Here is a 26,084-nt window from a genome sequence, read left to right as displayed (position 1 = left end):
AGTTGAGATATATGAACCTGATGAGCTAGCTGTCATCCTTAGCATCCAGTGATGTGTATTTGCTCCACCCTGGTGGTCTCATAGTGACACTACACCCAAAAAGCAAACTACGCCACCACTTGACATTCTTGTGTAACGCCTGATTTGCGTCTTCAGGTTCGATGAGATCATGGAGGCCAGCGATGGCATCATGGTTGCCCGCGGTGACCTGGGAATTGAGATCCCCACCGAGAAAGTCTTTGTCGCCCAAAAGATGATGATTGGCCGATGCAACAGAGCCGGCAAGCCCATCACCTGTGCCACTCAGGTCTGACGGTTGAATTTCTTTTCACTCTCGCTGTAACATGTTACCTTTCATTTCTGCATTTTTTTTTTCGTATATCTTATTTTGAATGGTTTGTCTTCAGATGCTGGAGAGCATGATCAAGAAGCCGCGACCCACCCGCGCCGAGGGCAGCGACGTGGCCAACGCTGTGCTGGATGGAGCCGACTGCATCATGCTGAGCGGTGAGACCGCAAAGGGAGACTACCCCCTGGAAGCTGTGCGCACACAACACATGGTCAGTTCACAGAAAAGAAACAATGATACTAACGCCGTTTTCACAACTAACTTCTTTTACTAATTGAAATCTGCTCCTCGGTCAGCAATAGGGACAGCAAAAAGAATGCAGCATCGTGCATGAAGTTCAATCACCGAGTATTCATGATTAGCACGTTCTTTCTGTACTTGCGTGGGTTGTACCCAACAGTCTGACGACTTGTGAATGTGGGTGGATGTTCCATAAATCACCTAGTATAGGCTTCAGTTCACCTCTTGGGGATGGACAAGCACTACAGAAAATGAATGCATAGAAGTCGTGCTTTTTTTCTGTGGACAGCAAAAAGCAAACTGCGTGGGCCTTATTTACCGGGCACCCTCTGCAGTTCACTGCTGTGAAATATTGATTCAAATTAGCAAATGTAAATTTTTAATGTCCCCATGCCAAGTCACCATCCATCACTTCAATTCAGATGGGGTGATGCAGCATTTTCTATTCCACTTGAATGACAAAGCAAAAAGAAACTTTTTTTTCCCATCCCCATTACTGACACACGTTCTACTTTTTAATTATTTGCGTGTCACTAATTTTAAAATATTTGAAGCAACTTGCAGCTCTTAAACCCACCCCACCTTTTCAGCTGCTGACATTTGCTGCCTTTCTAATCATCTGTTTCACACGACTTCCTGCTTTTGTGCGGTTGCTTTAACGCCATACGTTCTGAAGTTGTAGTCAATTATATGGTGTTAATAATTGTCGACCGTCTCTCTCCCCGCTAACTCCCCACTCATTCTCTTATGTTCTTTGTAATTCCTCCATCTTCATCATTCCGTTTGTGTGTGGTGCTTGTGGTTTGGCCTTTTGCTCGTTGCATCCTACCCACCCCGCTCGCTTGCCAGATTGCTCGCGAAGCCGAGGCGGCCATGTTTCACCGTCAGGTGTTTGAGGACCTGCGTCGATCCACGCCGCACTGCAAAGACCCCGCCGAGGCCATCGCCATTGGCGCCGTCGAGGCCTCCTTTAAGAGTTTGGCCTCTGCCATCATTGTGCTCACGGGTTCCGGAAGGTAGGGCGACTGTCCACATTCATTGTGGCACTTGTGTCGGGCAGGCTTTCAGAGGAAGAGTAGGGCCAGAACAGGGACTGATGGAATCCTGGGAATGAGAGGCTTGCAATCACGTTCATAAAGCTGCTGGTTGTTTTTCTCTTTTTTGTTGACCATTTCAGTTTTTTATTTTTTTATTTTTTAAAACCTTGTCCAATGAAGGTTCTGCCACCTGGAAGTACCTTGCATGTTTACTTAGTTTTACAAACTTTACAAAGGTCACTTTAATGTCAACCAGGAGACGTAGTGGGGTGATTTCAAGCCCTTCCCAGACGTATGAATGATGAGGTGTGTGTGTGTGTGTGATGGTAAGTAACCGCCACTCCTTCCCCAATTGGTTCCCCTCGGACCTGGCTTAGATTGCCCGTGAGGCCGAGGCGGCCACTTTCCACAGGCAGCTGTTTGAGGAGCTGCGGCGCCACTCCCACCTGACCAGAGACCCGTCTGAGGCGGTGGCTGTCGGAGCTGTGGAGTCCTCTTTCAAATGCTGCGCTAGTGCCATTATTGTTCTCACCAAGACCGGGAGGTAAGATACTGGCACGCACAAATCAGCTTGGGTAAGTACACTATAATGGACCTTTTGCCCATTTAGTGTGTGAATGAATGAGGGTTTGCTTAATTGCACTGGGAAGTAGGTGAGAGGACAGAAATTCACAAGTTTACCTTTGGATATTTGTGACCTAACGCATCTGTTGTTTAAAAACAAAAGTGCCGCTTTTCCACTGCACAGTCTTTTGACCCTCAGTGAAACATGGATTTTCTTTCTGCATTGTTCTTGTATTTTGAAGCGGAAAGCTAAGGCATGCAGAACTGTGGCAGTGTTGTGCAATGAAACAGTGGCATCTTTTAATACTTAGGACATAACAGTATTAGTCATTTAAGAATTACACTCCTACAGTTTTTTTTTTTTTGTTATTTTGCAGGTCCGCCCACCTTATATCCAGATACAGGCCCCGCGCCCCCATCCTGGCCGTGACCCGTAACGCCCAGACTGCTCGCCAGGCTCACCTGTACCGCGGGATCTTTCCAGTCCTCTACAATGCTCCTGCCCACGATGTGTGGGCCGAGGATGTCGACATGCGTGTCAACTTCGCCATGGATATGGGTAAAGCTTTGCATTAGTGTTCTCAATAGCCCTGCGGTGTTCTCTGCGCAGTTGTTTGAGGAATGGCATTGATTTGTAAATATATGCACAGTACTACTTGCATGAAATCTGGTTGGTTTAGTCAGGATTATGCTGGAATGTATTTCCCCTTACATATTCAATTTCCCTACTACCAGCCACCTTTCAGGTCTTTTTCCCCCCATTAGAAAATTTCCTACATTTGGCAACCCGACTCAAAATTAGAGCTGTGATCACATGCAGTACTCAAGTGTAACAGCTTGTGGCGCCTTTGCTCTGTTTAAGAAAGGCACTTTTGACACTGTTGTGTGTAACCCACAGGCAAAGTGAGAGGCTTCTTCAAGGAGGGTGACGTTGTCATTGTACTGACCGGCTGGCGTCCAGGCTCCGGCTTCACCAACACCATGCGTGTGGTTTTGGTCCCCTGAGAAGCCAAAACAAAGGGCCCACTCCATCGCTGCCTGTTCTCTTTCACACTCCACCATTCTACCCACTCCACCATTCTATCCAAACACCTGCTATAAAAATTACAAAGCATTCTAGGCAATCAAAAGCAACAATAATCATAGACCAAAATGTCAGGACAACCAATGGGTGGGGTGGAATTTCCACTTCCTGAGTCCATTCCTTTCACGTTAAATTTCCCTCGTATAAAAATCAAATCGTCAGGCACCCGACCAGTTTGACATGCCTCAATCAAAAGCTGATCTTATTTATTCACTCGAGATGCTTCTATTAAACAACATCCTCCCAGTCAAATCAGCAGATCCTTGTGCATGCGCGTCGTCACTATCGTTTTGGTGGCGCCGCATGAACACGTGCGGTTCCAACGAACCGCTCCGAGACCGAATAAGCGAACAAACAAAATGGCGTCCTCACGGTCTGCCACGCCACCCAATTCAGATTGTTGTGTTAGTGCTGTGTGTGTGGCTCAAGTGTCTTTGCTTTCACTGTGTGTAGCACTCCTAATCTTGTTACAGTCTATTATACTTGACTATTATAAATGGTGTTTTGTTGGGGACATTCCAGTCTTATTTTGTCTGACTCTAAAGAGTAAGGGTGTCCCTTGTCGGAGCTGGTTACTGTATTTAAGTTAGATGTGTGATAGAGCCTTTCACGTGTAGTGGATTATGTTTAAGTTGACACTTAGAAGTCTCAAAAAAAATTAAATGGCACTTTGATGGGATTGCGAACTTGCGATGTTGGCTGCAGCTGATGATTGGTAACAAAAGTCAAGATTTTTTTTTTTTTTTTGTCTTTGTTGCTATTGTCTGACAAGCTTTTGATTGTTACACTCGAGCTATGCGAACGCCAAGTGGTCATGTGTCGCTAGTTGTTGTCACCTGACTGGATTTCATCAATAAATAGGCAAGTACCTAAACTGTATTTTTGCATGCGTTTTATTTTCAGAAGACTATTCTTTTTTTCAACTCCTCCTCGCCCCAAAAACACACAAAAAAAAGATTCAGTCATACACCACTCCAACTTGTTTAAGAATTTCCTCTTTGACTTCAGCCAGCAGCAGCGACTCAGCGTGAGACACAATTGGACACTCCTTCATTCCTGCAGTATAGAAAAGCCATGATTATTCTCAGAATATATCTCTAAATTTGAAATGGTTTGTACTAACACATTTTAAATTTTTAGCATCAACCAAGTGACAATAAACCAATGACCCATAAATTACATGTGGGCCCGAGCTACTGATATCACTCGCGACCCTCGTCGAAACAGTTTTGTTCTTCTGCCTTAGTACCTTTGAGCAAACACTGTCGAACCTCCTCCGCTTCATAGCGCAAACCTGTGGTATGAACAAAGTTGAGGGGCAAGTGAGGTTCTGGAACAGGGTACGTCTTTTCTTTCCCGTTTACCACCATGGTTTCCGGACACCACATGTGTGATGGGAACTGAACAAACAGCAGACATGAGGCAAACAAATTAGGGAGGGTTGGAGAAATCTGTTGACCATCATTCTTTGTGTGCAATAACTAGTGTGGCCTACATGCAAGTTAGCATAACTATAGTCATCGGTAACATACCCGGATTAACCCCTTGGTGCCCACCACAATGGCATCATTGTAGAGCTGCAAGCCCGAGGAGCTGGTGAACACGGCCATCCTGTTTTTGGAGAACTTGAGCGTCACCACCAAGGTCTCGTCCACACCTGCAAAAATATATTCACACGTATAGGATGTCTACTGAATTTAATATCTTTCTTTTCTTCCCTTACCAGTATCCAGGACGACTCCCTCAGTTTTGATGCTCTCTGGCCTCTCTCCGCCGTACACCATGATGGAGAACTGCAGCGGATAAATGCCAACCTCCAGCAGCGCTCCTCCGCCAAGTTCCTTTAGCTCCATTCTCGGCAGAGGGAGCAGGGACAGGCCATACTCTGACCGGACCATCCTCACGTCACCGATCTCTCCCTGGGCGAGTAGCCTCCGGAGCTCTCGGTAGGCTGGGAAGAATCGGACCCAAATGCCCTGGAAAAGACCCAACGGCCAGATTCATTCAAGTGAGGTAAGAAACTCTTTTTAATGATTATAAACATAGACACAAGAAATGTATGTCCCTGAAGCGCCCTCCAAAAATATGAGGCCACATTATGCGAGTTCTCAGTGAAAAATGTGTTGGTCCCACTGTGTCGCTCTGCTCTTCAGTTACCTCCATGAAGAAGACGTTGTTCTTCTTGGCACAGGCCAGGATCTCCTTGACCTCCTTGGATGTCATCCCCAGGGATTTCACACACAGGACAGGCTTTTTGGCGTTAAGGAAAAGCAAACTGGAGCTCAGGTGGTTGGTGTGGATAGTGCCGATGTGCACCACATCTGTGCACATAGATTGGAGCTCATGCTGACAAAGCACAAAATATATCCAGCAGGCCTGATGTGAATACTGACCGATGTTGGGATCTTTGGCCAGTTCCTCATAGCTGCCATACGCTCGAGGGATGTTGTGCATTTTGCCAAATTTCTTTGCATCCTCTAAACTGCGGGCAGCCACCGCCACAGCCTGTCAATCAAAGTCTAAATAGTTTTCAAATCCATCCGTCCATTTCTTACTGGGGCCCGATTGAACGAGAGCCAGAGACGGAATTTGGGGGGATTTTTTGTTTTTCATTCATAGTAACATTGAAACACTTGCAACTTAGATTTAATTACTGTTTATATAATTTATTTTGATTTAATATACTACGCTATATATTATTGTGCTTAACCAATGTGTTTGATCATTACACAATCAAAGTTACAGACCAAAAAGCAGTATTGGTGATAACCATTACTGGGAACTATTTTTTGACATTTATTTTTCCCAAACAAATGAAAAGGGCAAGCCATATGATTGTCCACATTGCATTTTTTATTATTTTTTTATTTCAATAATTATATATTATATTATCCCCTCCCAAAAACGAGATCAAACATTTTCAGTTGCTTAAGTCAATACGGCCCACAAGCAGTAGTGTGAACTTCCACTTTGGCAGCAGCAGTACCGAACAAATGCGTCAAACTAAAAACGAGTCTCTAGGTGTGTCTGAGCATCTCACGGCGGGTACCTGGTGATCTTTGGCTGGAAGCGTTTTAAGGGCCACCAAGAAGTCGTGACTTATCTTGCCGGCGCTGCAGATTCCCCACCTGGTTGCCATGTTTGTGTTGAGTGAGTGTATCGTCTGATCGGGCGCAACCGGAAATTCCTGCTCTCTTATCTTCTTCCCCACGATTCGATTGGCTCGCTCGTTGCAAACGTCTCAAAGTGTCAAATTCAAAGATGTTTCATCATCTTGTGTTGTAGAGTTTTTCCACTTGCACACTTGCAGTTTGCACATGTTGGACTAGTTGTTGTCACCTGACTGGATTTCATCAATAAAAAGGCTAGTACCTAAACTCTATTTTTGCATTTGCTTTATTTTCGGAAGACTTTTCTCAACTTGCCCCCACCCCCCCAAAAAAAATCTTTAAAAGGGTGAATTTGATTGAAAGTAAGACATTTACACTCCCGAAATAAGGCTGTCAACAAAAAAAGAAAAAAGAAAATTCAGTCATACACCACTCCAACTTGTTTAAGAATTTCTTCTTTGACTTCAGCCAGCAGCAGCGAATCTGCGTGAGACATGATTGGGCACTCCTTCATTCCTGCAGTGGAGAAAAAGCACATGATTATTCTCAGAAATAGATCTCTAAATTAATAGATGCCTAGTCCTATAAATTACATGTTCACTCGCGAACCTCATCGCAACAGTTTTGTTCATCTGCCTTTGTACCTTTGAGCAAACACTGTCGGACCTCCTCCGCCTCGTAGCGCAACCCCGTGCTATGGACGAAGTTGAGGGGCAAGTGAGGCTCCGGGAGAGGGTACTTCTTCTCCTTCCCATTCACCACCATGACTTCAGGACACCACATGTGTGATGGGAACTGAGCAAACATAAAGAAAACAAATTTGGTAGGGAGGAGGGGTGGAGAAACCTGTTTAACATCATTCTCTAGTGTTGTTTTGTTTAATATAAGCGGCAATTACGTGCAAGTTTGCACAAGTATAATCGTCAGTAACGTACCCGGATTAACCCCTTGGTGCCAACCACAATGGCATCATTGGAGAGCTGCAAGCCCGAGGAGCTGGTGAACACGGCCATCCTGTTTTTGGAGAACTTGAGCGTCACCACCAAGGTCTCGTCCACACCTGCAAAAATATATTCACACGTATAGGATGTCTCCTGAATTTAAAATCTTTCTTTTCTTCCCTTACCAGTATCCAGGATGACTCCCTCGGTTTTGATGCTCTCTGGCCTCTCTCCGCCGTACACCATGATGGAGAACTGCAGCGGGTAGATCCCGATATCCAGCAGCGCTCCCCCACCAAGTTCCTTTAGCTCCAATCTCGGCAAAGGCAGCACGGACAGGCCAAACTCGGACCGGACCATCCTCACGTCACCGATCTCTCCCTGGGCGATCAGCCTCCGGAGCTCTCGGTAGGCCGGGAAAAAACGGGCCCAAATGGCCTGAAAAATACCCAAACACCAGATTCATTCAAGTGAGGTAAGAAACTCTTTTTAATTATTATAAATATAGAAGAAATGTATGCCCCTGAAGCGCCCTCTAAAAATATGAGGTCACATCATGTGAGTGTTGTTTGCGCTGTGACAACCTGCTCTTCAGTTACCTCCATGAAAAAGACGTTGTTCTTCTTGGCACAGGCCAGGATCTCCTTGACCTCCTTGGTGGTCATACCCAGGGATTTCTCACACAGGACAGGCTTCTTGGCATTAAGGAAAAGCAAACAGGAGCTCAGGTGGTTGGTCTGGATAGTGCCGATATACACCACATCTGCGCAGAGGGAGAGGAGATTATGCTGACAAAGCACAAAATAGACCCAACGAGCCTGACGTGATCACTGACCGATGTTGGGATCTTTGGCCAGCTCCTCGTAGCTGCCGTACGTTCGAGGGATGTTGTGCGTTTTGCCAAACTTCTTTGCATCCTCTAAACTGCGGGCAGCCACGGCCACAGCCTGTCAATCAAAATCAAAATTCTAATCCATCCGTCCATTTACTATGCGAGCGAGAGGTGGGGGTTGTTTTTCATAAATCGTAAAACGCTATTAATTAATTAATTAATAAAATAAAATATCCAAAAAAGACATGTTGACAAAATTACTAAGATAAGCAAATTTAGCTTCAGCGCCTTCTGTTGGGAGCTGTGTCACATGGCTGTAGCAGTCATGCTGCGCCTGAACTTTATTAGGCCACGAGCTGATCGTTTACGTTTCAAACCTAACTCTTTCAGACGTGTACTGTCAGGCACGCTGTTAACATGACACCTCTGATCTACTGCTGAGAGGATGCTTTGCATGTCTCCTCTTTCAACTATAACCGCTTCAAACTACAAGGCATGTGGAGGAAAAGAAAACCCGTTATTATTTAATTATATTGGGTTATTTTAAAGAATTTATTTTGATTTCAGTAACATTTACTATACTGTACATATTATTCTGCTTAACAAAAGTATTTGACCATCACTCAATATTAAACTACAGGCAAAAAAACCCCCCAGCAGTGGTGAAAACACACAAATATATACAAACTCATATTTTTAGTGGTAACTTTTTGTTATTGTCATCACTATTTTTTACATTTATTTTTCACAAATAATTGAAAGAAATCATAAAATGCCATCAAGCAAGTCAGATTTTTTTTTACATTGTATCAATTTTTTTTTCACTTCATTAATAAAGCATTTTATTAATCCTTCCCAAAAAGGTAAAAATTAACTTCAATGATAAAGCATTGTATTAATCCTTCCCAAAAAGTAGGTCAAATATTTTCAGTCACTTAAGCTGAAATAAATTTTGCTTACAGACAATAGTGTTAACTTCTTCCTAGGCAGCAGCAGTATCGAGCAAATGTGCCAAACTAAAAACGAGTCTCAATATGTGCTCTCGGTGGTACCTGGTGGTCTTCAGCCGGAAGCGTTTTCATGGCTACCATGAAGTCATGACTGATCTTGCCGGCGCTGCAGATTCCCCATCTGGTTGCCATGTTTGCAGATGTGTGAGTGGATCCGAGAGCAGGGGATCACAGCTCGAAAGTCAGACTCGTGAGTGAGTGAGGATCGTCGAGTTGGGCGCAACAGGAAATTCTTGCCCAGTGTTCTTTCATACGATTCAATTGGCTTGCTTGTTTGCAAACGTCAGGAAGTGTCAAATTTCAAGACATTTCATCAGCGTGTGTTGTTTGGGTTTTTTCCACTTGCACTCAGTTTGTACATTTTGGATGGGTGATTGACAGGTCAGTCAAGCACACTATATGTACAAATAAAAGGTGAACAAGTTTCAACCGTTAAAAAAAAAAAAAAAGTTAGCAGGCGTGCCTAAAAGGGAGGCTTTGCTTGCAGAGTCAAATGAAACAAACACACACACTCATAACTTATGTAACATCCAAGAAACCAAAAAAGCAGCTCAGTGGAAAAATACCCAGCTTCAACATTCTCATGTGATCCCCCCACAAGCACTGTCGCAGACAATTCTGCATTCAAAGCGATAACAATGCTCATTCTTGTTTTCAATGTGGCAACAATAATTTGTGGTGTAACAATAGTTTGACTTCCTGAAGCGGTGCAGCATGTTGGAAATTGTTAACGTACTGCTTTGCCTAGGGCATCGCTGATCTTGTTCCGCCCCCGAGAGGAAATCTGCTTAGCTGAAGATCATAAAAACTGCACAGAGATTCAAACCTGAATTACCTGGCAGTGAGCCAGATGTAACTACTCTTGCTAATCACAATAATAGAAAAATAGTAACCCGGTTTAAAAGAAACAATAACCACATTTTCTTCTCTTTATTTATCTTTTTGACTAACAATTTAGGCAATAAGCACAAAGAAGGATGGTGTCAAAAATCCAATGAGTTGGACGCTTAGGTCGAGTCTTGGCTGTAGACCACGCCCACCTGCCTTCGTACTTCATCCTCCACTTCGGCCAGAAGAAGTGAGTCGGCGTGCGACATCACGGGACTCTCCTTTAGTCCTGCAGTGGAGACAACAAAACAAATGTTTGTCCGTAACAAATGTGACTAATTTGATTCATTCTAGGGTATTTCATCAACAGCTTTGTCACAATACCTTTGAGCAAACACTGTCGGACCGCTTCGGCCTCGTAGCGCATTCCCGTGCTGTTGAAGAAGTTGAGGGCTACGTCAGACTCTGGAACAGGATACTGTGTCTCCTTCCCGTTGACCACCAAAGAGGTGGGGCACCACATGTGAGCAGGGATCTATACGATGATGAATTTGATTTGTTAAGTGTGCAGCAATAAGTAAAGCTAATTCTAGTTCATCCAGTTTGGACAGATAACTGCATTCCTACCCTGATGTTGCCATTGGTACCCACAATGACGGCGTCGTTGTCTAGCTCCATTCCTGAGGAGCACGTGATCACGGCCATGCGGCCTTTGGAGAACTTGAGAGTGACCACCACGGTCTCGTCCACTCCTAGAAACATACGGTACAAGTTGTATGTTTGGGAAACAACTCAGTAGACTTCATTTGAGCTAGCGTCAGATGATTTTTGCTTTTTACATGCAACATTTAACATTTTATGCACCATTCTCCGTACAGACTCCCATGGCCTTGATGCTCTGGGGCTTTTCTCCGCCGTACACCATGATGGAGAACTGCAGCGGGTAAATGCCGAGGTCCAGCATTGTTCCCGCGCCCAACTCCTTGTCCATGGATCGGGGCAAATGCATGAGTGACTGGCCAAATTCGGCCTTCACCATCTTCACCTCGCCAAGCTCCCCTTGAGTCAGCAGCATGCGGATCTCCACTGAGGCTGGGAAAAATCGACTCCACACGGCCTGGAACAGAAGTTCAGAAGTGATTTTCACTCTGGGCATGGTTGTGAACTACATGATATAAACCTGTAGACAAATGCTTTGCTTTATTTACAATTTAAAAGGTTCTGGGAAATATCACAGCCAAGTTGCGTGGATTTCTCACCATGGATGAGATAAATGTGTGATGGTGCATAGCTTTAGCTATGATCTTACATTTCCTTGAGTTTGTTTCTGTTTTTCATGCACTATCCATGAAAATCAGAGCTCTATTTCTGAAAGCGCAATCACCTCCATGAGGAAAACATTGTTCCTCTTGGCTGAGTCCAGAATCTCCTTCACCTCTTTTGCATCCATGAAGAGCAAACAGCTCTTCAGGTGGTACGGGTGGATCACGCCGACATACACCACGTCTACAAACACAGACGGAGAGCCGTGAATGATTTATTTTAGTTGACAGTAAGTCCACGGGGTCCTTGATACAAACCGACCGATGTTTGGATCTCGGGCCAGTTCTTCATAGCTGCCGTATGCTGATGGGATGCTGTGCTTTTTGCTGAACTCCTGTGCACGCTCCAAGTTGCGGGCAGCCACCGCCACAACCTGTTAAAACACAATTTGATGAGTAAATTAATGTTCTGTGTCGGCTTTCTTAGGTTAGTTGGAGATTTTAAGCCACCATACAAGTCATTGCTAAAATACTTCAAATGTATCAAGATAAATAGTTGGACATGTTATTCCTGTCTTGTAAAGTGTGTATGTTGCATGACCCCAATAGGAATGTTATATCAGTACTGCCGCATTATTAAAGCACCCGAGTCATTGGTGTGCACTTTGGAGCGTAAATAACTAATTGGAAGGGAGAGAAAACGGCAAATAAACGTAAATGTGCTTTGCACTTTGTACTGGTCGGACGCGTACGTCTGTCCCTGCGCAATAGGGTTAGCTCGTGAGTGAACGATTCGGTCAAAAGAACGATTTTATTTTTCAGTGAACGAATCACTTCCTAAAGTTCTTTTCTCAGTTCATATGACTTCAAGCAGTAGGTGTCAGTAATGCGCGTGGAAGCTAGTGCCACCTCGCCGTAAAACAAAACGAAGAAGAAAATGACGTAACTTCCCGTTCACGAACGAGTCGTGAATTGCATTTCCCGTTCCCAACTGAACGGATCTGTGAGTGAACGAGTCAGGGAGTGATTTGCATTTCCAGTTCATCGCGAGAACGGATCAGTGAGGGAACGGATCCTGACTTTTCCGTTCGCGAACGAGTTAATGGGTGAACTGCCTTCCTTGCCGTACATCAACGGATCAGTCAGTGAACATGTTGCGTCTCCTGGCGTGAACTATGTAAGCCAGTATGTAGATTTACGATTTTCCAAGGAAAAAAAGAACCACTCACTGAAACACCACTTCTTTTATGCGCGTTTCCTCCAAGCTAACGGTTAACTTTATTGCATGAAGGGGATGCGCCGTCATGCAACAATGGGGAGATTATGCTTCTCTTTGGGCAATCTTGATTTTATAACACTTAAAATAACGTGTATGCATATATACGCCTAAATATTGTTATCCAATATATCTACTGCAATTTCACATTAGATTACTGGTTTGAAGTGTACTTTTATTATTATTATTTTAATAAACATTAAAACCTGTTAAAACTTGTCTGGTGTTTTATTCCTGATTTTTTATTTTTTTGGGCATGAAAACAAGAATCTGACATTTGGTTAACTGCTTTATATGAAATATGTATGTGTTTTACGTTGTGTAATATGTGATGGTGTCCCCCCCCCCCCCCCCCCCCCCCAATAAAGAGCAAGTATTCAAATACACATGCTTGACACATACAAAAAATGCATAAAGTTATGAGGTACACTTGAAAATGGTGGTGTACCTAATAGAGTGTCTGTGTGACGTCACAGATCAACCAGCCAATCAGGAGGTAGGGGTGAGGGCGGGTGTGGCACTTTTCACTTTCAGTTCAGCTTTGGCCATGATTTTTCCCTAATAAAGTGGCCTATTATTAGGTACACCCAAAAATGGCGGTGTAGCTAATGGAGTGTCCAAGTGACGTCACAGATCAAACAGCCAATCACAAAGTGGGGGTGAGGGCGGGTGTGTCACTTTTCACTTAAACCAGGGGTGCCGACCTCCAGTCCTCGAAGGGCCGCGTTCCAACATGTTTTCCAAGTGACCCTCGTTAAGTGCAGGTGCGTGAAAACTTTTAGCTCCTTTTGAACGTGAAAGAAGCTAAAAGTTTTCACGCAGGTGCGCTTAACGAGGGTCACTTGAAAAACATGTTGGAACGCGGCCCCGAGGACTAGAGCTTGACACGTGACCTTTGACCATGATATTTCCCTAATAAAGTGGCCTGTTATTAGGTACGCTTGAAAATGGCGGTGTACCTAATGGAGTGTCCGTGTGATTCCCTCGTTAAGTGCAGGTGCGTGAAAACTTTTAGCTCCTTTTGAACGTGAAAGAAGCTAAAAGTTTTCACGCAGGTGCGCTTAACGAGGGTCACTTGGAAAACATGTTGGAACGCGGCCCCGAGGACTAGAGCTTGACACGTGACCTTTGACCATGATATTTCCCTAATAAAGTGGCCTGTTATTAGGTACGCTTGAAAATGGCGGTGTACCTAATGGAGTGTCCGTGTGATTCCCTCGTTAAGTGCAGGTGCGTGAAAACTTTTAGCTCCTTTTGAACGTGAAAGAAGCTAAAACTTTTCACGCACCTGCGCTTAACGAGGGTCACTTGGAAAACATATTGGAACGCGGCCCCTCGAGGACTGGAGGTCGACACCCCTGGTTTAAGTGAAAAGTGCCACACCCGCCCTCACCCCCACGTTCTGATTGGCTGGTTCATCTGTGATGTCACTTGGACATTCCATTAGGTACACCGCCATTTTTGGGTGTACCTAATCACAGGCCACTTCATTAGGGAAAAATCACGGTCAAAGTTTAAATGAAAGTGAAAAGTGCCACACCCGCCCTCACCCCCACTTTCTGATTGGCTGTTTGAGCTGTGACGTCATTCGGACACTCTATTAGGTACACTGCCATTGTCAGGTTCGTTCGTGAGTGACAGACGGCATTGCTGCTATGCCATTGCCAGCCAACACACGTTATGCCTGCCGACATTGATGTTTTAATTTTGTATTTTTGTTGACTTGTAGACAATGGTATTATTATACCGAATGTGTTTGTGTTTGAATAAAAGGTTGAAAAAAACCCGTTATGTCGACATTTTTTATTTCTGGGGACACCAACTCATATAACAACATAAAACACATACATATTGTCATATAAAGCAGTTAACTAAATTTCAGATTTTTACGTTTTAATTGGCGAATAAAAAAACAAGGAATAAAACACCAGACAAGTTAACATAAATGTTTATTAAAATAATAATAATAATGAATCTTTATTTCGAACATGATTTAAGAATAAAATCAATAAAAAACAAACAAAAACAAACAACAAAAATATATATCACTGTTCGAAAATGTAATAATAGATAAATATTATTATTGTAATATAATAATAAAAGCAAATTTCGAACCAGCAAACCAATGTGAAATTCCAGTAGATATATTGGATAACAATATTTAGGCGTAAATATGCATACACGTTATTTTAAGTGTTGTAAAATCAAGATTGCCCAAGAGAAGCATAATCTCCCCATTGTTGCATGACGGCGCATCCCCTTCATGCAATAAAGTAAGCCGTTAGCTTGGAGAAAACGTGCATAAAAGAAGTGGTGTTTCAGTGAGTGGCTCTTTCTTTCCTTGGCAAATCGTCAATCGACATTCTGGCTTACATAGTTCACTGACTGATCCGTTGATGCACGGGAAGGAAGGCAGTTCACCCATTAACTCTTACGCGAACGAGAAAGTCAGGATTCGTTCCCTCACAGCTCCGTTCAGTTGTTGAACGGGAAATGCAATTGACGACTCGGTCGTGAACGGGAAGTTAAGTCATTTTCTTCTTCGTTATGTTTTACGGCGAGGTGGCACCAGCTTCAATGCGCATTACCGATATCTACTGGTTGAAGTAATATGAACTGAAAAAAGAACGAATCACTTTAGGAAGTGATTCGTTCACTCTCATTTACTGAAAAGAAAATCGTTCATTTGAACGAATCGTTCACTCACGAGCCAACACTATTTTGTACTTACCCAACGCGCGCCTAACGCAATACTGAACGGATAAGCATGACTCGAAGTGAAAGCGAGATGACCGCCGAGCTCGCCACGTTTGGCGAGTGGCACCGTCGCTGCGCTCGAACACCTCGGATTTATGGTTCGACTCCCCACCCGAGCGAAAAATATGGCAGTAACTTTTGAGAAGTTTAGCAAGTTTTTTTTTGTTGTTATTTACATGTCTAGGCTGTTTTGCAGTGCTGAGGAGATGTGGAGCCATAGAACGAAATTATTTCGAAGCATGATTTTTCCCTAATGAAGTGGTCTGTTATTAGGTACACCTGAAAATGGCGGTGTACCTATTGGAGTGTCTGAGTGACGTCACAGATCAAACAGCCAATCAGGAGGTGGGGGTGAGGGCAGGTGGGCACTTTTCACTTTCAGTTAAGCTTTGACCATGATTTTTCCCTAATGAAGTGGCCTGCTATTAGGTACAGCTCATTGACACTTCAATAGGTACAACACACGAGGTAAAAAAATAAATAAATGAATAAATAAATAAAGTGTAGCGACGATTCAAGTCAAGTCAAGTTTATTTATATAGCCCTAAATCACAAGCAGTCTCAAAGGGCTTCACATATACAAAACAAATTGACAATTATTCTCAAACCGTCCCCTGGTCTTAAGCTCCCAAGATTCGGTGAACGATTCTTTTGAACGAATCTTTTGAGTGAACTGATTTTAAGATTCAGTTCACTTAAAAGAACTGGAATGCATATCAATACTGAGCAAACGCTAATCGCAAACATTGGATTAAGCAATAGCAAGGTGGGGTAAACATGGTTTGATGATAGTAAGGGAATCACTCGCTGTGCTGATACCTGGTGGTCTTCGAGCGGAAGAGTTTTCAAGGCAGCCGTGAAGTCGTGGCTGATTTTGCCTGCGCTGCAAATCCCCCATTTGGTTGCCATGTTTGGAAGGAAGTGTTCACGGATCATAATCTGGATGTAATACCCGCAGGATCCTGATAGATGGCGACAAAGTCTCACTTATTAATTTTTTTCTGGGGACATTCACTGTACAGTCAATTTGCCTGATTGTATGTAGACAAGATCAACGTCTACGTGCAATTATTGGGGGTATACCTTTTTTTTTTTTACTTTTGTATGTCTGATTATAATAAGATATATTATTGTTAGAGGAATACAATGGAAGTATATTTTCTATTTTTCAAATCCATTTTTAAAACATTTATTTTAATTTTAACCATAGAAAAATATATGCATACACATTGTGTTGACATTTTTAAATTAACCACATTAATTGTAATTTATTTTAAGAATAGTCACTCTTGCAATGGAATTTTTCAAATAAAAAAATATTTTCAAGTAACCACAGTCAATTTACACATGCTGCAGGACCAAGATTATTTTCGCCTGTAATGTAACAGCAATGTCACAATGCAACCCAAAAGTAAGAATTGAGCCCACACGTGGAAGAACAACACGATAAAATCATTTCATAATTGTATCTTTAATGTAGCCTTAGGCGCAGATGGCACTGGGAATGGGGTGACATGTCGACCGCAATTTTATTTGGACCACGTTCTGTCCCCCTGCGTATTGTGCTGCAGCTGCTGAGGGTTAGGGTTAGTGTTAAGGTTAGGTTTAGGGTTTTGGTGATGATGTTAAAGTTTAGGATTAGGGTTAGTTAAGGTTAGGTTTAAGGTTTAGGCGTTAAAGGTTAAGGTTTCGACGCATGCTTTTTAAACTACGGTTAGGGCTTTGAAGTAGAGTTTCAAACTGTTTGCTTTTTGATGGTTACAGTCTCTGGGTTCAAGTCAGGTGAAGCTGGCTATGTTTTCGAGAAACATTATTGGCTGTCCTGGCTAAAAACAACGCCCACTTGCTTCCTGATTTCATCCATGATTTCTGTCAGTAAGATGGAGTCAGCCAGAGGCATCCGTGGGCTCTCCTTAAGACCTGATGAAGAGGCGTATTATACTCTATAACGTCACAGAAATTTGCTCAAACCAAATTCATTATAATTTATGAATATTTTTTACCCTGAAGAAGGCATTGTCGCACTTCCTCGGCCTCGTAGCGAAGTCCGGTGCTGTTGGTGAAGTTGAGCGGGAGGTCAGGCTCTGGCAAAGGATATTCACTTACTTTGTCGTTTACCACTAGTCTGGTGGGGCAATGCATGGGCCGACACACCTTCAGGAAATGACCCAAAAAATAATAGAAGAAAATGTCAAATGTGCCCAACCTGTTATCTGGGCCAAAAATCTGAACATCTGGACCGTATAGCATGCATGCTAACATCCTGTTTTGTAGTCTCCCATTTGAGTATTCCGTCATCCACTTTCTTTGTGATTTCTTACTTGGATTGAGCCCTTGGTGCCGCTGATGACAGCATCGTTTGGAAGACGAACAGCGATTGAGAAGGTGCACGTGGCCATCCTCTTTCTGGAGAATTTCATCACCACAACTACAGACTCATCCACTCCTTGTGAGGAATAAAAATCACAAATCAGGCTGGTTAGCATTTGGTTTGTGGAACACTGAGCAAACATGTTTCAATTAATTGAATGAAGCTCTAGAGTTGGAGAAAAGATGACAGGGGGAATTTGATTTCACACCTTCATCATTAGGAGACGATTAAAGGGTGCAACACGGCGTTTGGTGAAAGATAAGGAAATCACCGTTATAATGTGACAGTTTTTCATGGAAGGTTATCTGGCTGCGAGACGAGCAGGTCCACATTGCCTGTCAGTCTGCAGTATTACCGTGCTTCCCGGGGGAGGGATTTGGATTAGTCTGACATTTTCAAAGATAACTGGGCTTTTCCATGTGAAGAATTCCTCCCCTGGTTTCTTATACTTTATTTTTTTTAGGCGAGGGACTGGCTTTCAATTCAGCAGTGAAAAGACAAATATTTTGGTTTTAGGTATCTGTACTTCACTTAAGTATTCATGTTTTTTTTTTATCAAGACTTAATTTTTGTTACCTATTTTTTAAATAATTTAAAATTATAGCTGTACTTTGTATTCTATTGTGTAAATAGGTTTGTTATTGTTTTTTCGCAGATGACAGCGCAACATAAAAAAACTCAAATAGAAGTCAACTAGTCAATAAATGTATCTGTACAATCTGAGAAAACACATTAAAGTAATGTATTATTTTTTTTTAGTTATGATTAGTTCTTATGAATTTGTTGAATCATACTTTTACTTTCACCAGAGTCTTTCTTGTATTTCGGAACAGTGAGTTAGTACTTTCCCCACCTCTGCAACTCAGGAGGAAATTTGCTTAGCATTAAACACAGAGGCTAAGCAGCTTGTGATCACTGATCTACAGTGGGTGGTGAATGAGACTAATCCTAAACTAAAATTGCTGACTCATACCCGAGTCAAGCAACACCCCCGTGGCGTGGACAGACTCCGGCCGCTCGCCGTCGAACACCATCAGGATAAACTGCAGGCAATATACGCCGATGTCCAGCAGAGCGCCTCCCCCGAGCTCCCTCTCCACAGAGCGTGGGATATCGAGCTGGGGAGAGCCGAAGTAGGCCTTGACCAGTTTGACCTCCCCCACGGCCCCCTCACGCAGCCGTCGGCCCACCTCGACGTAAGTGGGGAAGCAGCGAGACCAGACTGCCTGAGAGGGACAGGGTAGCTGCTCGTCACTTCCTTTCTGACACTTTAGACACAACGTGTTTTCTTTTTATATTTGTGAGTCGTGACATGAAGACATACTGTCCGTTCCATCATAGCTGAAATTGTCTTGACACATTTCCAGGAACTATACAAATACATACAATTGACTTTTGGGTATTTTCAGATTTTTGCCGGAATATTTTTCAACATTTCCACTCAAGGAGCAAGGTAGGAGCATGTGGTGAATTTTTATCAGGATTTTCAGGAAAATTTTATGGGTTTGTAAAATCCCCCTGATAATGACTGCTGGGGTCAACTCCAGCACCCCCGTGACCCGAATCAGGCTAAGCGGTTCAGTGACTGGCTAGACAAATGGCAACCCGAAACATGCTGTGCAAGGCCAATGAAATGGCCCAACGTGTGTAAACAATGTGCACAATCGATAATGTTGTTCCCAAGGCTGGCCTTAGCGTACCTCCATCAAGAAGACCTTGTTTGTTCTGGCGGCGTTGACGAGGTCTTTCACCTGACCAGAGTTCATGGCGAAGGGTTTCTCACACAGAACATTCTTGCCAGCATTGAGGAAGAGGAGGCCCGCTCGCCAGTGTTCAGTATGCAGCACTCCCACGTATACAACATCTGTATAAAATAAATACATTATGGGAATTTAGTTTTGGTATTAGTTATATATTTTATATATATATATATATTTGTATTTAGTAAATTAGCATTTTATCCAAAAATCAATTGATTCCTATTGATTCCTTTTGATCTCAATGTAAGAATAAACAAGAAAACACACACAAAAAAGCATTCGATGGATTTCAGTTGTGTTGTGTTGTGTTGTGTTGTGTTGTGTTGTGTTGTGTTGTGTTGTGTTGTGTTGTGAGTGAACAAATTTACATTAAAACTAGGGTTAGGGATTCAAACAGGGGTTTCAAACTAGGGTTAGGGATTCAAACAAGGGTTTCAAACTAGGGTTAGGGTTTCAAACTAGGGGTTCAAAATAGGGTTGGGGTTTTAAATAAGAGTTGACAAAGTCACTTTTTAACATTCTTGACTGCTAACTGAAAAACCGTCTGCTTCTGACGCTCACCAATATTTGGGTCATTGGCCAGCTCTTCGTAGCTGCCGTACGCCTCAAGGACGCTGTGCCTCTTGGCGAAGTCTTGGGCCCGCTCCAAACTCCTCGATGCGACGGCTCTTATCTAGACAAATGATAGTCCTTACAAGGTGAGCAAAGATACAGCGAGCTTCTTGTTTTGCAAACCTGGTGGTCTTGAGGTGGAAGTGTCCTCAAAGCCACGCTGAAGTCGTGACTGATCTTTCCGGCACCGCAGAGTCCCCATCGGGTTGCCATGCTGGAAGCCGCTTGCTACTCTTGATTTGTGACCTTGGCGAAAAGAGTTGTCATGCCTCGGAGCTTCCTGCATTTATACGTCGGTGAGGTCGTGCTTGTGTCTACTTCCTTGTCAAAACACAGTCTGATTATGGTTTTATGGTTGAATAAAGTGTTCATCAGATTGTTTTGTACTTAACAATCTGTAACAAGTTGTGAGGGTGAGGAGGGGAAGCAAATGCACATAGCGAACAAAGATCAATCAAAGGTTCTGTTTGGTAAAAGAAGTAAATGATTACACTGTTATATCACTCACCGCCTATCAAACTGAGGCATAAAAAAAAGAAAAGAAAGTTAGACAGTAGGGATGCAACGGTGCAGTTAACCTTTGCTCCAGCCCGTATCTTGGTTTTTGCGCCACTGGTTTCTGTGCACCCTTTTGTGCATACAGAAAACTCTTTTTTTATTTTCAAAATATTACTTCATCTTGCTTTTCACATTTTTTTAAATCTAAAAATCTTGAATCTCCTTACCCCTAATCCTAGTTTGATAATCTAACTTTAATTTGAACCCCTACTTTGAAAACCTAAACCTATTTTGAAACCTTAACTTGAATTTCAAACCCTTGTATGAAACAGAAACCCTCGTTCAAACCCCTATTTCAAAACTCTAACCCGAGGTTAAAAAGCTGACTTTAGTTTGAAACCAGACTACGACTCTTAACCAATAACCTAACCCTAAAACCTAGCCCTAACGTTTAACCTAACCCTAAACCCTAGCCCTAACGTCCTACCATATGCCGTCAAAAGGGGGCGCTACTGTCAGCTATCTTCACTGTCTACTCCGGAGTTGTGGCAGGGTGGGAGGGAGTTAAAAAGATTGGGGGGAAAAGCAGGTTTAAATTTTATATTTATATCCATCCATCCATCCATCCATCCATCCATCCATCCATCCATCCATCCATCCATCCATCCATCCATCCATCCATCCATCCATCCATCCATCCATCCATCCAGGGTCACTTTTAAATTTAAAATAAAACATTTAAAAATTTATATTCCTCACTTGTAGTGTACTTTGTGATTGACACCCAAAATGAGCCTTTGCAGCTGTGTGCTAGCGTTGTCATACCAACAAGATGTCAGCTGGGCTATTTGTATGCAAATTTCCGTGGGGTTGGCCTCATATTCCAACCATTACCTGAGATCTCATTACCGTAGGAATGCCCCAGAACTTTTTTTCTGGGGCAACCTCAAAGGAAAGTACATTATTAAACTCTACTGTACAAATTAAACTTAAAGGATCTTCTAGTGGTCAGTGGAGGGCCATGCGGTGACATCACCACAAATGTCGGGGGGGGAAAGAAGTGCCGAATGTGCTAGAAGGTGTAACCTGACATGGCAACCCGATTTTAAATTGGTGTGAAGTAACCAATCAGTTGTGTGCCGCCAGCCAAGAGGCTCAGGTGGCGGGAGAACCCCTCGGAGACCCCCAACTTGCAACTTTATCCCAGACGCTCATCTGATGAACAGGCGTATAACCCGATCAGACCCTGACTTTTAACGGATCCATCTGCAGTAGGGAATCTCATTAATTAAAAAAATACTAGTCACGAGGAGATAACACTGAATACATATTAAAACGTCTTTACTATTGAGACTTTGTCCTCCCCGTCCTTGCTATGTTATATGAAAATCCAATATGTATGGACGGGACCTGCAAGGTCACCATCAGCAATGAGCTTTATTGATGTTTTTGGCACACTTCCTTTGAATGATAGTAGCAGATGCACAGTGGCTAAACTAGTTAGCATTTAACAGCACTGTATTTCATCAGCGCGCTTGATGTTAATGGGAAATAAAAAGGACCGGAGAGAGGCGGTCTAATCCTGCTTTGATTGATGCCGACATGTGGAAGGTTCTTCCCCTCTCCTTCTGTCACGAGAGACACGCATGTGAGTGTGTTTTTTTTTTTTTCCGGAGGAGCAGTGGGAACCTTCATCTCAAGGTCACTGCAGGAGAAAGGTGACAGGCCTCGACGGGGATGAGTCCGGGGAGTCGGTCATTTATTTCTGCCGCTATTATTTTTTTGTATTAGTAAGTGTGATTGTGAGTAGAGTGAGCCTTTTGAGCCGCCCCACCATTGTGGCAACGCACGACTCCTTTGAGAAGCACTATCTCTGTCTGCAGCACGCACACACTGGGAGGCTGATTTGTGGAGCAAGAGCAGGCTGGACCGGAGCTTACTTAGTTGAAGCCCTTCATCTGGGGCCGCCTGCGCTGATGATGGGTAGGGGGAATAAAGGGGGGGCGCACATAGGCCATTTATCACTCTTTATTCCCTATTTCTGTGTTCCTCCGAATCCATGTTGGCCAGAGAATGATGAGAGCGAACGGTGATGTTACAGCGGGCTCTCAGATCTGGATGCTTGGATGAAACTCGTATAGTGGATATGAGGTAGAAGTCAAACAAGGAACTGAATTGTTCCCAATTTTGAATAATTGAGAGTGGCTGCTGATTATTTTTAGCATTTTAAATTTTGACTTCAAATTCATTCTTTTTATATTTATCATTATTATTGTATTATTATGGCGTGTTGGCAGCAGGTTGCGAGTTACAGAAAAACAGGAAGAGTCACTGAAAGGCACAAAGACAAAAGCAAACAGTTCGCATTTTTATCCCTAAGCAGCCCTCGGACGACCTCATCTTTTACATCTGTGATGAAAAAGCTTGACGCAACACTTGCAACGTCTCGCTGGGGCGACCCGTAATTTGTATTTATAAAAGCTAATGATTTGTTGTGCTCACCAACGGGCGAAATACAAAAAGATGTTGTTTTTTTTCTTTTTTATTAATGAGTGTTTTTATGGTTACAAATTCAACGAGATGCGTTTCCGCGATGCCTCGATCTGACGGAGCATGTAACGGGGCTTTTAATGAACAACAAATAAAGTCTCGTACGAGGGTTTATTGCCTTTTGAGTGCTAAAGTGAACTTATTTCATCTGTCAGTGCAGTCTTAGTGAGACCCCATTAGCTGCAGTATGAATCTGAGCGCTCACTTTGGAGATGGCGCCACCTTGTCATTATTTCATCTTGGAATCCTGGTTGACGTGAAAGGAAAGATAACTGTTGGGTTCTGTGTGCATTCTGAGGTTGGGGGTTCCAATTTGGGCTTCGGCAGTAAAACTGTTGACCCGCAGGTGCATCATTTTTGCTGTTCAACAATGTCATATAAAATGGGCTTGAACCAGCTGGATCATTAATAAAAGGAAGTAAAAATTAATAGATGATCTTTTATTTCTTGAATATTGTAGTTTCCATATATTTTATTAGGTGTCTATTTTGTTATTAGGCAGTGATTAAAACTATTTAATTGCACTATTTTATGGTTACGACTCAATGAAAGTCCGTAATAATTAGGATGTCATTTTGCCGCATCAAGAAAATTAAGCTTGAATGGTTAATCAGCATTTCTGTATAAGTAACATGAACATGATTAGCCGGCATTAGTAGTTTGGGTTACATTTAAGGATGCATACCTTGTTTACTCACACAAAGTACCACCACTAAGACGACACTCGTGTCTACAGCCCCCCCCCCCCCCCCCCCCCCTTAATTGCCTGATAGGGTTTGTAATATTTTCATTAGCCATCCGTGAGGCAGCGAGTGTCTCAGAGCGGAGATGTGGTTGTTAGTGGATTTTGTGTGTGTGAGTGTGTGTGTGTGTCACGCCTCAGTACACCGTTGACGAGAGAGCTGCCTGTTTGCTGCAGGAAAGCCGCCACTTCTGTGCACCTGCGTATCCAACCGCGTGACCAGGCCTCTCAGCCGTGATATCGCTCAGAACATTCGCAGTCAACTGGAGCCTTCATCATCATCATCATCAACATCACTTCTATGCAATCAGTAACAAAACAGAACTCGAGCACTTTGTTAGATTTCATCGAGGAAACAGTCAATGATGGATCATTGCGCCTGGTGATTGGTAGAAAACCAGGAAGTGATATGTTGGTGTTTTTTTCAGGAACGAGAAAACTCACCACACTCACACATTCATACACACTCAATCGAGATTATATGTTGTGGTTTCAATTTAACCTTTGACACCTAGCAAGGTGGACAATCTAGCGATGGAAATATCAGTATCAAAACCAGAGAAACAACCTTGATGGAACTACTGAAGTTAAACCACCCAGGATCAGTTCTCTCATTTTTCCAGTTTTCTTTTTTGGCTATCGGGATTAGGAAAGTTCACCTCGCCAGGATCTCTCTGCAAATGGAATCATGTTTTATGCTGTCGGAGGGGGCGGCGGGGGATTATCAAATCCATTCGGCAACTCCTTCCACACAGACTAAGAAGACATTGCATTGCAGGCACACCGCCCGCTGATTGGACATGGCCGGTTAGTCACAGCATCTCATAAAGCAAACGGAAGCGTTGCCAAAATAGTAGGTTGGGGTAAGCCATTGAACTTTCGAAAAATATTGAATCGACTCAATGTTTATGGTTAGTCCTAATTTCCATTGGATGGGTTCATGTTGAATCAAATGATTATTAATTATTATTGCTAATTATTCATAAAATAAAAAATAAAATGTCATATTTATTAATAATTTAAATTAATCAAGTATAGCAATAATAAAAACAATAATCATATATAATAATAGCAATAATAATAATGGCCATGTTTATTTTGGGAGTTATCTTGACTGTTTGTTTGGTTAACGCCGGGGGAACAGGGAGTATCGAGTAGAGCAAATAATAACTATAACAAAGTTTGCCGACTCTTTTAATTAACAGGAGAAAAAGGCACGCTAATCCAAACCTCCAATTTGTGTCACGTGCATTCATGAAATATTCATACAGCAACGGCCCTCTTTTAATCCCAGCGGCTACGCCAAGATTAGAAATGGAAGTTGAACGAGACGTTCGCAAACACATTTACTGCCTGTAATACTCTTCAAGAACATGCAAAAAAAAAGTCCAACACTCAAAAATTTATCTAAATACTCCTTTAAAAAAAATCATTCTTTGGAAATTTCAGATTGGCCAATGTTTATTATCCAATAGTTTGCCAAATTTTTCATCAATTGTAAAAAAATATGCAGATTGACACACACACACACACGCTTAGAAACCCCTGGCGCGGATATTTGTTATTTATCCGATGTTTTACATCATTTTTCACTGAACGTGAAAAATATGCAGATTGACATAAACACACACGGGCGCTTGCTCACAACCGCTGTTATCGCTTCAGGGGAGTTGGGCTGCCGCGTTGTAACTGTCAATTGAATCCACCGCTGTGAGCTATGTGCTTACACACACACATTCACACACAGACAATCACTTGGCTTGAAAAAAAAAAAAAATCCCTTAGGAAGACGATCAAAAGGCTTCGCTTCCCATAATAAAAGTGAATTATCTCATCTCGGAAATCAGCATGTCATCCTTGTTTGATGTCAAGATTGAATTTTACTCTCACATTAGGAATGTTATTGTATATTATATACGGTTGTATTTTTTTGTGCTTAAATATTTGAGACTAGCACCCAATGCAACATTTTTATCAAAACTGGTTAGGGAGTAGGTGAGTAACGATACCATGAATCGGTGATGGTATCGGCATCAGTATCGGTATCAGTGCAGGTATCAGGCTTATTTCCCTTCGCAGAAAATTGCCATTTATTACATGCAAATTTAAGGAAAATTGTTATATTAGTATATAGGGGTCTTTTAATTTTTTTTTTGGGTGGGGGTTTAAGTATCAAATGCACCAGTAGTATCGGTACTTGGTATTGGTGACTACGCAAGCGCTGAGGACTCGTATCGGTTTGAAGAAAAGTGGTATCAAGC

The 26,084-nt window shown here is 42.7% G+C and overlaps 5 protein-coding genes and 1 long non-coding RNA gene across 15 annotated transcripts in view; 2 read left to right on the top strand and 4 right to left on the bottom strand.

Moving 5' to 3' along the window:
* pkma (pyruvate kinase M1/2a) overlaps positions 1 to 4,148 on the top strand; it is a 111,098-nt gene extending 106,950 nt beyond the window's left edge. For 7 of the 8 annotated variants that reach the window (XM_049718464.1, XM_049718463.2, XM_049718462.2 and 4 more), the window contains exons 7-11: positions 157 to 307; positions 408 to 560; positions 1,439 to 1,605; positions 2,568 to 2,749; positions 3,089 to 4,148. In XM_049718464.1, the coding sequence (XP_049574421.1) occupies positions 157 to 307; positions 408 to 560; positions 1,439 to 1,605; positions 2,568 to 2,749; positions 3,089 to 3,195 (760 nt within the window). In that variant the 3' untranslated portion in view covers positions 3,196 to 4,148. Of the gene's footprint in view, positions 1 to 156; positions 308 to 407; positions 561 to 1,438; positions 1,606 to 2,003; positions 2,171 to 2,567; positions 2,750 to 3,088 lie in introns of all 8 variants that reach the window. The other variant, XM_049718455.1, reaches the window with a different exon arrangement.
* On the bottom strand, positions 3,987 to 6,501 carry LOC125967411 (trans-1,2-dihydrobenzene-1,2-diol dehydrogenase-like). 2 transcript variants are annotated; one of them, XM_049718488.2, is made up of 7 exons: positions 6,324 to 6,501; positions 5,668 to 5,779; positions 5,432 to 5,595; positions 4,998 to 5,250; positions 4,807 to 4,931; positions 4,524 to 4,674; positions 3,987 to 4,330 (listed from the first exon to the last, which is right to left on the bottom strand). In XM_049718488.2, the coding sequence occupies exons 1-7, from the start codon at positions 6,411 to 6,413 to the stop codon at positions 4,233 to 4,235; spliced, it is 993 nt and encodes a 330-aa protein (XP_049574445.1). In that variant the 5' UTR covers positions 6,414 to 6,501; the 3' UTR covers positions 3,987 to 4,232. The 2 variants fall into 2 exon arrangements, with proteins under 2 accessions (XP_049574445.1, XP_049574444.1); XM_049718487.2 differs by having other exon boundaries at positions 5,432 to 5,779.
* Positions 6,502 to 6,654: 153 nt separating this feature from the next.
* LOC125967413 (trans-1,2-dihydrobenzene-1,2-diol dehydrogenase) lies at positions 6,655 to 9,397 on the bottom strand. Its single transcript, XM_049718490.2, has 7 exons — positions 9,210 to 9,397; positions 8,161 to 8,272; positions 7,925 to 8,088; positions 7,511 to 7,763; positions 7,320 to 7,444; positions 7,029 to 7,179; positions 6,655 to 6,900 (listed from the first exon to the last, which is right to left on the bottom strand). The coding sequence occupies exons 1-7, from the start codon at positions 9,297 to 9,299 to the stop codon at positions 6,803 to 6,805; spliced, it is 993 nt and encodes a 330-aa protein (XP_049574447.1). The 5' UTR covers positions 9,300 to 9,397; the 3' UTR covers positions 6,655 to 6,802.
* Positions 9,398 to 10,082: 685 nt separating this feature from the next.
* Positions 10,083 to 16,226, bottom strand: LOC125967414 (trans-1,2-dihydrobenzene-1,2-diol dehydrogenase). Its single transcript, XM_049718491.2, has 7 exons — positions 16,110 to 16,226; positions 11,580 to 11,691; positions 11,380 to 11,501; positions 10,860 to 11,112; positions 10,623 to 10,747; positions 10,380 to 10,530; positions 10,083 to 10,284 (listed from the first exon to the last, which is right to left on the bottom strand). Exons 1-7 carry the CDS (start codon positions 16,224 to 16,226, stop codon positions 10,175 to 10,177), a joined length of 990 nt encoding a protein of 329 aa, XP_049574448.1. The 3' UTR covers positions 10,083 to 10,174.
* On the top strand, positions 10,126 to 11,291 carry LOC125967420 (uncharacterized). Of its 2 annotated transcripts, none has more exons than XR_011086752.1 (4): positions 10,126 to 10,245; positions 10,366 to 10,504; positions 10,598 to 10,760; positions 10,874 to 11,291. It is a non-coding gene; the product is annotated as an uncharacterized lncRNA (long non-coding RNA). The 2 variants fall into 2 exon arrangements; XR_011086751.1 differs by having other exon boundaries at positions 10,350 to 10,504.
* On the bottom strand, positions 15,804 to 20,364 carry LOC125967412 (trans-1,2-dihydrobenzene-1,2-diol dehydrogenase-like). Its single transcript, XM_049718489.2, has 7 exons — positions 20,157 to 20,364; positions 19,983 to 20,094; positions 19,362 to 19,525; positions 18,635 to 18,887; positions 17,612 to 17,736; positions 17,294 to 17,444; positions 15,804 to 17,210 (listed from the first exon to the last, which is right to left on the bottom strand). The coding sequence occupies exons 1-7, from the start codon at positions 20,244 to 20,246 to the stop codon at positions 17,101 to 17,103; spliced, it is 1,005 nt and encodes a 334-aa protein (XP_049574446.1). The 5' UTR covers positions 20,247 to 20,364; the 3' UTR covers positions 15,804 to 17,100.
* Positions 20,365 to 26,084: the final 5,720 nt, after the last annotated feature.

This window comes from Syngnathus scovelli, chromosome 4, assembly GCF_024217435.2.
Source record: "Syngnathus scovelli strain Florida chromosome 4, RoL_Ssco_1.2, whole genome shotgun sequence".
NCBI classification, from domain to species: domain Eukaryota; kingdom Metazoa; phylum Chordata; class Actinopteri; order Syngnathiformes; family Syngnathidae; genus Syngnathus; species Syngnathus scovelli.
This window is presented reverse-complemented; position numbering and strand designations above follow the sequence as displayed.

Coding starts and splice junctions, on each gene's coding strand:
- LOC125967412 (XM_049718489.2), bottom strand. CDS start 20,246: ATGGCAACCCGATGGGGACTCTGCGGTGCCGGAAAGATCAGTCACGAC. Junction 18,888..19,361: donor ACAAGGTCTTCTTGATGGAG/GTACGCTAAGGC, acceptor TGTCCCTCTCAG/GCAGTCTGGTCTCGCTGCTT. Junction 17,211..17,293: donor GCGACAATGCCTTCTTCAGG/GTAAAAAATATT, acceptor CCTCTTCATCAG/GTCTTAAGGAGAGCCCACGG.
- LOC125967413 (XM_049718490.2), bottom strand. CDS start 9,299: ATGGCAACCAGATGGGGAATCTGCAGCGCCGGCAAGATCAGTCATGAC. Junction 8,273..9,209: donor TTCCGGCTGAAGACCACCAG/GTACCACCGAGA, acceptor TTTGATTGACAG/GCTGTGGCCGTGGCTGCCCG. Junction 7,180..7,319: donor GCACCAAGGGGTTAATCCGG/GTACGTTACTGA, acceptor ATGTTTGCTCAG/TTCCCATCACACATGTGGTG.
- LOC125967411 (XM_049718487.2), bottom strand. CDS start 6,413: ATGGCAACCAGGTGGGGAATCTGCAGCGCCGGCAAGATAAGTCACGAC. Junction 5,780..6,323: donor TTCCAGCCAAAGATCACCAG/GTACCCGCCGTG, acceptor TTTGATTGACAG/GCTGTGGCGGTGGCTGCCCG. Junction 4,331..4,523: donor TCGACAGTGTTTGCTCAAAG/GTACTAAGGCAG, acceptor TCTATACTGCAG/GAATGAAGGAGTGTCCAATT.
- LOC125967414 (XM_049718491.2), bottom strand. CDS start 16,226: ATGATCCGTGAACACTTCCTTCCAAACATGGCAACCAAATGGGGGATT. Junction 11,692..16,109: donor TTCCGCTCGAAGACCACCAG/GTATCAGCACAG, acceptor GTGTTTTAACAG/GTTGTGGCGGTGGCTGCCCG. Junction 11,113..11,379: donor ACAATGTTTTCCTCATGGAG/GTGATTGCGCTT, acceptor CTTCTGTTCCAG/GCCGTGTGGAGTCGATTTTT.